This window comes from Balaenoptera musculus, chromosome 3, assembly GCF_009873245.2.
Source record: "Balaenoptera musculus isolate JJ_BM4_2016_0621 chromosome 3, mBalMus1.pri.v3, whole genome shotgun sequence".
Lineage (NCBI taxonomy): Eukaryota > Metazoa > Chordata > Mammalia > Artiodactyla > Balaenopteridae > Balaenoptera > Balaenoptera musculus.
Window position 1 is genome coordinate 24,818,735 of NC_045787.1, and position 12,755 is coordinate 24,831,489.

The 12,755-nt window shown below is 38.7% G+C and overlaps 1 protein-coding gene across 9 annotated transcripts in view; it reads right to left on the minus strand.

Annotated features, from left to right (window-relative positions):
- Positions 1-235: 235 nt before the first annotated feature.
- Positions 236-12,755, minus strand: part of DROSHA (drosha ribonuclease III) — a 121,122-nt gene continuing 108,602 nt past the window's right edge. For 7 of the 9 annotated variants that reach the window (XM_036847170.1, XM_036847167.1, XM_036847168.1 and 4 more), the window contains 6 exons: positions 9,396-9,537; positions 7,779-7,861; positions 7,584-7,687; positions 5,288-5,380; positions 4,422-4,468; positions 253-1,287 (listed from right to left, as the gene is read on the minus strand). In XM_036847170.1, coding sequence (XP_036703065.1) covers positions 1,157-1,287; positions 4,422-4,468; positions 5,288-5,380; positions 7,584-7,687; positions 7,779-7,861; positions 9,396-9,537 — 600 coding nt within the window. In that variant the 3' untranslated portion in view covers positions 253-1,156. Of the gene's footprint in view, positions 1,288-4,421; positions 4,469-5,287; positions 5,381-7,583; positions 7,688-7,778; positions 7,862-9,395; positions 9,538-12,755 lie in introns of all 9 variants that reach the window. The other 2 variants (XM_036847162.1, XM_036847169.1) reach the window with 2 other exon arrangements.

Genomic DNA, 12,755 nt, shown 5'->3' on the forward strand with positions numbered 1-12,755 from the left:
AAAACTGCACCCATCTCACCTCCTACTTTACTGTGGCCATCATCTACATCACCCTGTGACCTCTGTTTTATGTCCTGTCGTTGTGTGTATTCCTTCATTAGCACACGAGCTCCCCCAAGGGCAGGGAATTTTATTTTGTTCACTGCTATAGCCTCAGAGACTAGAACAATGCCTGACGCATAGTACGCACTCACTCGATAGCTGTTAAAGTAATGAATAAAAACACATTTGTTTTAAAAAAGAAGTTTTGTCTTTATTTATAATAAACCAGTGGGGTTCAGTTTAAAATAACATTAAAAAGATGTTACGTCTTTTAATGCAACGTTAGCCCTTTATTACCGGGACCACTGTGAGCTGATGGAAGCTATGAACCCCCCTCTTCCTGCTCCCCGCCACCTCCCCAAATCCAGTACAATTTCAAGATATTCTGAGACTTTCCTGAAGTCTGTTTATAAACTTCTAAAGGGTCCACTGACCCCAGGGTAAGAGCACCTGGCTTACAGCGTCCTCTGGCTTGGAATCACGATTTCTCCCCTATTCTAGTGACTCAAGAAATATGTGTGACTCAAGTATCAGTCTTCCCCCACCGCACCCCACCATTAGCCAGTTAAGTGTTACAGAGATACCTTCTACACAGGATTCACCAGTTAGCGAGGGTAAGCACAATGTCTGCAGCTGAGACCATGATAAACACCCAGATGAAAGCTGAAAAATCGAGTGAATAATCCAGAGATTTCGAACAGTACAGATGTTTATAGAGCACAGCCCAAATATCTGGTAAAGTGAATTTTTTGCTTGTCAGCTAAAAGTCTGGAGTCACAATCTCAGAAAGACAGAAAAATCAGGATCTATTCCACATAGAATATACGTTTCAAATTTTACTATTTAAAGAGCAAAATAATAGGGAATATGCACATTTACCCAAGTGAAGTTTTCCATTAAATAGAAGAGAAATCAAATACTTTGTAATAAAGACTATCCAGCTAAAAACTGAATATGAGATCCGTAAAACAACAAGAGTGATTTGACTGTGTTTTATTTCAGTGGGCACACTTTATTCATTCCTAATTGTCTCCAGGAAAACTAGGCTAGGTCTCAACCGGCAACAGTCACAGTTATTAAGCAAGTAAATACACCACCACTTTCGTGCTCTCCTTTATTTCTTTATGTCTTCAGTCTCATCTGGCTCTTTCTCCTGATGCTCTCTTTCCCACCTCATTTCTTTTAACTCTTGTCTGTATTTCCGTTCAATGAACCGCTTCTGATGGGCCATCTGGGGAAAGTTATCTGACACGAGGAGATATATTTTACACTTAATAAAGGAGAGCCACCAGTGCACAGAATGACGCAAACTAAACATACACACATATGAACAAACATGTATTCATAGGAAATCTATATAGTTGTATTTTGTAAGGCAAGAGAAAAAAAAATTGTGTGCTTTCTTCTCTTATTCTTTTCTCATTCGGGAACACAGTGGAAGTCTGGATCAGCACTCGATTCTGGATTTCAGTATCTGACGTGAACTCGAGCATAAAAGGCACCGAAACACGCAGGTATGTTAAAACATAGACATGTGGCTTCAGAATGTTTCCAGCTAGGTGTTTTAACACAGTTCTCCTAGCAACAAGTGATTTTCAGGGAGAGATTAAAGGCTATAGCAAAAGGGAGTTGTATAGTTTCACAAAGCTTAAACCAAAAACTTCAAACAAATAACGATATTATCACACCATTATTTACCAACAATTAAAGTTTCTGAAAAGAGTAAAAAGATCAGATGGACAAAAGGAGGCCACATCCTAAGTCATTATTTCTGATAATTCAATTTGTGAAGCTTATCATGAGAAGCTAAAAGCTATATGGGCAACAGCAACTCAAGTAGAGCACTTTCATTTGGTGAAAGGAAACATGTCACTCAATAGCACAGTTTAACCTACATTTAATTTGATATCTGACCCCGCTCAAGAGTGTTGACACAGTGGAAATCTTGAATAAGATGTAAACATTTTACAATTCAGTTGTTATTTGTGGTATATAATGAGTGTAGCAATGGAGTGAGAAATCAAATATGGAACAAGAAAAAGTCACTTTACACACTTAGTCAACAAACACACACTTCAGCAACAAATATCACAAAGGGATGCATGCACGAAGGAGAGCAACACAAGTTATCTGGTAACAGAGGAGAAGGACATCATTCTCCCCAACCGGGTACGGGTCTGTTAAACACAAGAGGTACTACTTCATATTTAAAAATAGGAAGAATCAGCATGGCATGTTTGGGGGAAAGTTTGATTTTGTTAAGGTTGAAGCATAATAAACGTGGACATAAATATATAGTATATTCCTAACCCCCCTTCCTTTCAGCACAGTGTCCCATTTTTCACCCCAGGTGGGAGGAAGGAAGGGGAGGGTGGTAGGAAAAGGATCTGAAAGGCAGGTGGTGAATCACCTAAGACCTAAGAGTCAGTGATTGACTTTAAACAAAAGAGGAGCATAATGGCATATTTTAGAAATAAAACAGCAATAAAATCCTATTCTCTAAATGATATTAATTTGATTCCTTATGTATTGTATAAAACACAGGTCTCAAGTATTAAGAGTACTTAATTCCACCACTCAGATCTAGCCATAGATAAGCTTTTAGAATATATCCTTATAATAAGCCCTTTTCCTAGGAAGTTATACTCCACACACACACGCAATGTAAATGTGCACATATATTATACAGACACATGAACACTTAAAATCATTCCCCCAGCCATCCTTACATTGGGAGAGTATAGTTATAGGCACATTTTGATGGGTACACTTGGGTTGGTAAACTACTGCCCACAGGCCAAATACAGCCCTCTACCTGTTTTGGTAAATAAGATTTTATTGGAACACAGACACCAGCCATCTGCATACTACCCGAGCCTACGGGCTACAGTAGGCAGAGGTGCATAATTGTGACAGAGTACTTACTATCTGGTCCTTTATAGAAAATGTTTGTCAATCTCTGGGATAATTTATTTAAACATTTCCCTACTTTCAAACATGCAGTTTGACTGGTTGATTTTTTGGCTATTGTAAACCAAGCTGTCACATTTATCATGGTAGGTGAACTTTAGCACATAGCTCCAATTATTTTCTTAGGTTTGACTCCTAGAAATGAAATCTCTAGATCAAAGCGTATGAACCTCTTTAAGGACCTGATACAGACAGCCAAACGGTTTTCCAGCAGTTTAAACAATTCCCTTCCACCAGTATGTATGTGGAGGCCAGTCTCAGAATCAGTCATCTCTCCAGTATGTTTTATGGTTGAAAGCAAACAAACCAAAAACTCAAAAGATCATCTTTAACAATCCTATAGCTGGAAAATGGAGTCTCATTTTTATTTCAGTATGTGACTATACATATATAAAAAAGCTCCACAACAGAGTCAACAAAACTCTCAGTGAAGATTCCACGGACATGGGACCCTGGTAACACCAGCTTCTGCCCCCAGGCCTCCTCCCCCTGCCCCCACCCACAAGCTATCATCTGCCGATTACCACTTGGCTCCCGGCCCTCCTGCCTTTCCTGGAATCTCTCCCAGGCTCTGCATCCGGGGCCTCTTTACCTTTAGCTTCCCGCTCTTTGCTCTCGCCCACACTGAGCTGGCATTTGAAGCATGAGGGAACTGCACTGCCAGGTTTTACCCACAGGTTCTGCTGAGCGGCACAATATACCTCAGAAGAAAACTTCCTTGCACTTAAGCCTTCAATTTACAAAAGACTTTGCAGTTCCCTATAGGGTCAATTACATAATTGAAGTTTCTTCAACCCAGCCATCCCACTCTTGGGAATCCAACCCTTAGAACTAAAAGCAGAAATACAGAGACTTTTATTATCAACAATGATAAAAAGACAGAAACAGTGTCCACCAAAAATTTTAAAAGCTGAATAAAATACGGCATGAAATATTATGCAGCCCTTAAGAAAGAATGAATTGGAGCCACTATGACCTGCAGGGCTGCCCGTGATGTATTATTTAGCAAGAAAAGAAAGATGCAGAGAAGTACGTAAATATCCTGTTTTAATAAAACAACGGTCAAAAACTAAAAAGAAAAAAACCATCACAGGTCTAAGATTTTAGAAGTATAGAGAAATATGTAGAATGAAATATACTAAGTCACTCACATGGGTTACCTGTGCTGAGAGTGGGACTCTACAAAACAGGAAAATGAAAATCAAAAAGCATTTGGGAATACTTGTTTTTTTTAATTATAAGCCCATTTTATACATATCTTACATTCTACTACACTCTGTCTGGAGAATAATTATGAAGAAAAGATCACATTTTATCAGTACTTACCATTTTTCTACTTCCCCATTTTCTTTCCATAAAATACTCATTACATTATGAACATATAATTATAGAAAAAGAGATAGGCTTACATTTTTCAAGTGCATCCATTGCTGCTCCCATTTCTGCTTGCTGAATACTATTAAATAAAATAAAGACAAGGTACATTTTAAAGATTTTTTTTTCAAAAACACAAAGCATGGCTCCAAATTATTCAGGCTGATTTTCATGTTTGGTTCATAAAGTTTTATCTGATTACTTCTACTGTCACATACTGAATTGAACAGATAGGAATACACACAAGGGCATGCAGAAATGTCATTTATTTGCACAAAGCCTGTTAAGTTATTCATTCCACACCTTCAACACTGCAATAAAATGCCTTCCATCTATATTAGGTCTGAAGTATTTCTTACTTAAATTTGAACATCTTCAGTGTAAAGTTTAAGAGGCAAAGAGTAAAAAAATACACGTGTAGACAGACTTCAAATCATTTCTCAGTTTAAGATATAAATTGGAAGGTTCAAAGAAAGGTGATAACATACGAAATTCTTTTCACCTGAAGATGTGAGCATTTTCTACAAAGCTCAAGTGAGTAGTAATAAGAGATCAAGTGTCTAATGGCCGTGTCATGCGTGACATGTTTTATGAAATGCTTGCAGCAGTGTTGGGTAACTTAAACTGGACAGACCTTACCTGTGCACCAGGTAATGTGCTTTCCTCAGGGTAGCCAAAGCCCTTTACGCAATGGCATTCCCACTGCTCAAGGCCGATTCTCAAATTTGGGGCTGAGCTTGGTGGGGACGTTAAGCCTTGGGATTCACTTTGCTATTACCCTCGAATACTCTATACTCTGAGTTTAAAAAGACAGGCTGCAGAGTTTGGAAATACCGAGCAGGCACCTGCCAGACACACAGGATGTTCATGTGAAGAAATTTAAAGTATCTTCTTCTCATACCTTGGGCCTTTCCCACAGCCGATTCTTTCTCCCTTGAAGTAGACAGCCACGGTATAGGTCCTAGCATGGGATGGCCCCACTGTCTGCAGAGTCCTGGAAGGAAAAGGAAAAACATTAATTACGTGAAGTGTTACTTAATTGTTATTGCTAATATATAACTCCAAGAAAAACCATGTGACTTATTGCTTAGAGAGAGGAAGGTAAAATTAACGGGAAAATTAAAGGAGTAAGGTTTTGATTTGCTAACGTGACAAATATAGACAGCTTTGAAGTAGGAAATTTAAAAAATTCTACAGTGGATTTTTATATATACATATTTTCCCCAAAGCATTATAAACAGTATCTGAAGGCGAACGAAGGGTAAAATATTTTTTAACAATTTCCAAGTGTCATTCCAAGTATCATAAAATTAACAAACTTTTGTCAGTGAAAAGTTAGCCATTTCAGTCTGTTCATTGTTTTTCAGTGCTAATCACAGCGAAAAATCATAAATATTTGGGTAATACACCTCAAGCCAGAGCTGAATGGCTTCACATCCTTTATGGATTCTTTCTAATGTCTGGTATCTTATCTAAAAGATCAGAAAATATATTTAATTTCGGAAACATCAGAGATCATTTCAAAGGTATGCTATGATGTGGAGTACACAACACAATTGCCAAAAAACAAAACTCCAGGTACTCTGGATTTTAATGACAAGGTGCAGATTTCAAATGTGGTAAAACTGATAACTTCATGGAAAAGGGAAATTAAATGCAGCCAACAAAGATAATGGAATGAACACAGTAATCTTGAAAAAACTGTGTAAAACAACGCCATCATCTTGATAAAGAAGAACAAGCTCACTGCGTACTTTCATTTGGGGGATATATGAGAAGGGAGCACTCATCCCCTTTGTGTGTATATACTCACTAGCATGAAAGTACACGGATGGCTTCTTAAAGGTAGTGCTTATTATAGTAATCATGCTGGCGCTATGAGAAGTTTATCATCCTCATTTTATTTATTGAACTTTAATTATCACTTTGATGAGGAAATACTTTGAGCCTTTCATGTAATACAGTTTGGATGTTCATTATGCTTATTAGACACATGTTAAAGTGCTATTTCTAAACATTTGGTATTTTTCCCAATAAACAAAGGAATCACTGTTCAGCAGTGACAGCTTCTTGGGACAATTTATAGCAGCCTGCTGTGGGGTGACTCAACCTTCTCTTGGCCTCAGTTTTTCTTTTAGTGAAAAAGCCTATAACGTGTTGTGACTATTAAATAAAAACATAAAAAAGGATTTAAATTCCCGGCTGCCACTCTGGTGTTTTCCCTTGAGTACTGTGAAGTTTGAGAAAGTCCACAGGAAGGGGCTTTTATTCCATATGAAACACTCACACAAATGTGTGTACTTGCACCTATGTGTGTACAGAGACGGGGGTAACCCAGTACTAAAACTAGGTACTTAAACATCCTTAAAAACACATATCCTTGGGAGGCAACCCACTTATTCTGATAATCCCTCCCTTTTATAATTCCTCTTGGAAACCACCTTCTAAGACCACCTTCTGAGACCACGCTCTGAAACCACCTTCTGAGTGTCTCATAATTACTCTACTTCAGAGTCAAACCTCCTGTTTTCATCAAAACTGGTGTTACGTGTGTGGTGACCTGCGTTTCCTTTGAATGACTTTTGGCTACTACTCAAAGGATAAAGATGTGTCACGAAAGATATTCAAATGTACATGACAGCTTTTAGTACACATTCTGAAAAGAAAAGTTCCAAATATTTGAATAACACAGCAGCGGCAAAGAACTGCCCTGCTTCTTACAGTGACTGCCTATCAGGCAGTCGGGACAGAGGCCAGCAGGGCTTCAAAGAGAGTGGAGAGAGACACCCAAGTACTGTTACAAACAAACAAGCACACACCATCTAATCTAGATGTGTAGGCAGCAGGGGTTATAAGAAATAAGAAGACAACTATAAGAATGTACATAAAACAATTTAACCTAAATTTTTCTGATCTTGAACAGAAAAATTATCTGAGCAGGTCTTTCTCCCAGGGAGCAGTTCCCCAAGCATTTTAGAGATGGGAGAAAGCACAGATAATCGAATGTGACCCACTTACTTAGCGCTCAAAGACTGAGAGGCCCAAAGAGTTTGAGTGTTGGGCCCAGTCAGCGTCAAGACGTCTCCATGCAGGACTCTTGTGGCCATTACCCCACAGTGATTAGTTTTTCCTCCAGGCACATGGAGCTTTACTCTAAGCTTCCCTGATCCAACAGCCTGGGGGCAGCAGGTACTCACTTGTACAGAGGAATGTCTGGCTCTTTTCCTTCTGTCCTAAGTGTCAAGCAACACTGCTGAAGCTGGGATTTGGGGTCATTCCAATCCTGATTCAAAATGAACTCCTGCAACAAGTCCCCAAAAAGTATTTAGTAAAGGGTTCTAGAATCACCAAGCATAGACCATACAACCAATTTAAATTTTATAGGAGCTTACTTTTAATCGTGGAAAGAAACAAACATTCATGAAAGTATGAACATATTCCAAATCCTTATCAATGTACAGAGCTGCAATAAATGCTGAAAAAGAGAATACGTAAAAATAAGCCACAATGCATTGACATTTACTAGAAAGAGTACGATTCCTAGATGTTTAAGAAACGTTAACTTCCAAGCCCTCTTTATTTTTTAGCATTACCGTTTCATCTTTCTTCAAACAAGAACTACTCTTTATCACTAATATTAGAAGCAGCAATAGAGATGTGTGATTAAGATGCAAAACCACAAAGACCAAATTACGTTTGACTAAGGGATAAATGAATAATTAGTTAAAACGATACAGAAAATGCTGCTGTATAGCAGGGAAAGAATGACATCTGGGAACACAACCATGTTAACATTAAATAAATCAAAATAAAACTTGAAGATCAGATACGACGCCAGAATGAGCACATCCTTGGGGCCAGCTATTCTTAACACCAATCTTGAGGAGATCACCCATTTACAAGGGTTTGTGTTATCTTTCATGAACAGATATGGGACAATTTATAGATTCAATCTGCCGAAACAGAGAAAAAATTAATACTGGGCTTAATGACAATAAAACAATATAACCAAATTTGCATTAAAAAATGGTGACCCCAAAGACAGCTTCATTAAAAGGTATCTTCACCACACAAACAAACGGCCGAGTTTTTAAAAGAAGGAATAAAAATAGCTTTGTTGAGCTAAAAAAAGCCAGTGAGACTGATGATCACTCAACTTACCTTTTTTCTAATTCTAATCTTAAGTTACTTTTCTTTAATTGAAAAAGAAGTTCTTTTAAGCGCCTTAGTCAGATTGCCTTTGCACTTTGTAAATCAGCTGATCTTGCATGGTAGACTTTAATATCTGTATGTAATTCCAATTGCCAAAAATACCAAAACATTAAAAAAAAAAAAAAAAAAAGGTTCCAAGGCCCAGTGGATGGCCCACTTATTTTACAGTAGTATCAGAAACAATAAAATTGTGTGTATAACCCTTTGGTTAGCTATAATAGGATTACTTATAATGCTACGAGACCATATGAGAAACTGCAAAAGATGACAACATTGTCCATAGAGCTTTGAGTTCATTCACAACAATAGATAATAGTTTTAGTATTTAGTGAATAAATTACCTTATTTCTTCTAGGCCCCTATCTAAAGGCTGCTGGGTGGCAAAAACAGCTATGATTCACTATTTCCAATCTTCACATTCTGTTACTGTTTCACACAAAGAGATGTGATGGCTGAGCATTAGGATGGAGGGGCGTAGGGTGAGGAGGGGGGAGCACTAGTGAACACAGACTGAACATAAATTCATTATCCACAAGTCTTTTTTGTTTTTTAATTTTTATTGGAGTATGGTTGCTTTACAATGTTGTGCTAGCTTCCACTGCTCATTATTCACAAGTCTTAATTCCAAACCATTCTCCTTCAAACAAGCTTTGGAGAGAAGCATTAATAAAAATTAAAATAGAGAAGAGGTTTCTTTAATCAAAACATAATAATAATGAGAAGCAGCATAAATTTGGTCCATTGATTTAAACTTGAATCTGCAGGTTAAGAGAAAAGCTTTATTCCCTAGGACTCACATTCCAAAAGGTCGGCCAAGGTCTTGGTCCTAAGGGCCACAGGCCTCTTGGTCTTGTCGTTGGTGATGGCATATTCCTGCATGCCCAATTCCTCTGCTACCTTGGCTTGAGTTCTGTTATTCACCAAAGAGCTTCGCAACAGCTGGCCAAAAGGAATTGAGGTACATTTAGAAACCATTTCACTTTTGGTCTCTCTCTTGCTCCTGTGCTGGGCCCACCCAGCCTAGACCATAGGGACACCTAGGCAAGCAATGGCTCAAGTTCTCAGGCACCACCCCCAGGCAACAGTGACAAATTCCACATGCTTCTAGTTTCTCCTTAATAACTTATTCTGCTCTTGGATTTCACCTAACTGACATTTAAATAGTTCATTTAGTTGTTTAGTAGCAGTGAGCAGTGTTGGGGGAGATGCTATACTATACTAAAGGTCAAAGATTCCCTTAAGTTTAATGTTACTAAACCAAGGAGCATTAAAATTTTTAAAAATCAACCTACTGAAGTATAATTTGCATACAATAAAATGCACCCATTTTAAGTATAGTTAAATGAGTTTTGACAAGCTCCTACATTTCTGTTACCCCAAACAAGTTCCCTGGCCCCTTGGCGATCAATCAATCCAATCCATCTATCACCAGGCAAGCTTGACCTACTTTCTGTCACTGTACGTTAGTTTTAAAGGAGCAATTTTTAAAAAGTAAAAAATAAGCTTCACATTTTATGGCACTGATATCATATTTTGATATCATAGGATTTGGGGAAGTGACGCTTTAGTATTATTTAAAATATTGAAATTATTTATTTACATTATATTTTCATTCTTTAAAGATTTATATTGTATATATATATATCAGATTTATATATATATATATATATATATATATATATATATATATATATATATATAAAGGCTATATATACTATATATCCTGACTCATAGTTTTTCAAGCTGAGACCCTTTATTTTTAATCAAATTAAAATATAATTTCCATATTTCAACTTCAGGAATTCCAAACAAAAATTTCTACTAGGAATTTCAGTCAGCTAGCAGTCCTCTAAGGACTATCCAAGTAGTAACATTAAACAGTGCATGAAAATTGTACAACCAGTCCATTGTAGAGGTGCCCATAAAACAAGCATGGCTTAGGAATTTAACAGTCACTGATCACTCACTAAAGGAAGGTGGGGAGGGAGACTGCAGAAAGTGGGTAGATACAAAGATGAGAACTCACCGAACAAAAGCTGAAAGTAATTATCCCCAATCTCTAAGATTTGGGGGAATAATGTACCTAAAACTAGAACTTTTTCTTACAACAGATAAAATAAACTCTTGGTCTAGTACAATTCCTTCCTGCTAAGGAATAACCCTGATACCAGGGCCAAGGAACAGGAAGCAGCTGCAAGTTATGCTGGTATTATATCCCCTGCCGTTCCACATCGCACTTTGTTTATTAGATGCAAGTTTTATGCTCTGTGGCTCCACAGTGTCAACTGAGCTTATGAAAATCAAGATTTATCCTCAATGCCTCAGACTGCATCCTCGACAATAGATAAATAAGAAACAATATGTTCTTAATTTGTCTGACAATGATTCATGAAGCAGAAATACAACTTGATCTTCACATGCCATGCTTGCTGTTGAGTTAGACTATTATTCTTTGCTTGTCTCTGCTCCTTTCCTCCTCCGATTGCCCCCCAAAACGCAATCTTTTCTTCAATACAGTGTTTTCATTAAAATTAATATCCACAGAGAAGCTCAAAATTAAAAAGGCCTAGCATATAACGTTAAAAGAAGACACAACCAGGGAATTCCCTGGTGGTCCAGTGGTTAAGACTCGGCGCTTTCACTGCTGTGGCCCAGGTTCAATCCCTGGTCGGGGAACTAAGATGCTGCAAGCCACGTGGCGCAGCCAAAAAAAACAAAACAAAACAAAAATGCAACCATTAGGGAGCCCACCAGTCTAATATCTTGTAATTACAGAATAACTGAGCTGGAAGCTGGAAGGGAGACATCTTTTTCAGTCTGGATTTATAATGGGGGAGGGGGAGGTTCACAAAGTACAGGTCATGGGGGAACAGGAGGGCTATTTTGAGAATATGGCTATGCTGCGTGAACTAGCTTCTCTCTCAGTATATGCTTTTGGTGAGAGGAGAAAACTCTAACTTGGGCTGCATGTATGGATATTTCATGCCTTAGAATCATGGCATGCCTGATGTACATATGAGCTCACACAAACCAAAATACGTCACTGGTCATTGGGCCCCAGCTGCTGCCTTCCAGCCTCAGGGCTCCTCATTCGGTGCTGAGCAGTAATGCTGTCTGACAGGGAAGGAGGAAAGCAGTGAGGATGTAAACAGAAACACTACCAATTTTATTTAAGATATGCCCCGATGGGTCTTAAAGCACAAGCAGGGTGGTCAGCAGAAAGTGAGATCTTTCAGTTCTTGCCAAAACTTGGAGCCTGAACCAAAAGTCAGTGGGGGAGAAGGAAGATATAAATGATCCATATTTTTAGAGTCAGTTTAAATTTAGAAGATGAGTTGAAAAGAGGTAAGACCTTGCTCTTAAACAACAAAGTCTGAATGGCAGTTCTTTAAATGACAACCTCCATCCTTGGCCTTTGCTGAACCCTGTTTCAGAATAAATCATGCTGTTTGCCAACGAGTGAGATCAAGAGGGGATCACAAGGCAAAAAACCACCTAAAGTTATGGCAGTTCAGTGCAACAGCTGTGGAGGCCGATGCTATACCAGACCCTGGGCTGTTGGCTGAAGATACTGAGATGATCAACGTCCCGTGGCTGCCCTCCGAGAGCTGCTAATCTCTGAAGGAAGCCATACACAAAGTGGCCAATGCAATGCACTGTGGCAGCTGCAGTGACAGCAGAGGCCACAGCACACGCAGGTACTCTTCGCCAGCCCAGCTTTTCAAAAAGGCCTCCTGGAGGACCTGACCCCCGAGAAAAAACATTTCAGAGGCTTGTTGACCTACCTGGCTGTTATAACAGAATCATTAGTTAGTTCTGTCATACTGGTGGTACTCAGGCCTCTTCCAAGAACCAAGGGATTAGAATTTCTGGACAAGTACGTTTTAAAAAATTTTAGGTAGGTGGATTCTGATGAATGTAGAGTCAGAACTGAAAAGAATGAATCTGCCAGTGGGAGAAGAATGGCTGCAATGGTCTGAATGTTTGTGTCACTGCAAAATTCATATGTTGAAATCCTAACCCCTAAAGACGATGGCATTAGGAGGTGGGGGCCCTTGGAAGGTGATTAGGTCATGAGGGTGGAGCCCTCATGAATGGGAGTAGTGCCCTTATAAAAGAGACCCCTATCAGCACGGACACCAGAGGCAAGCAGGAAA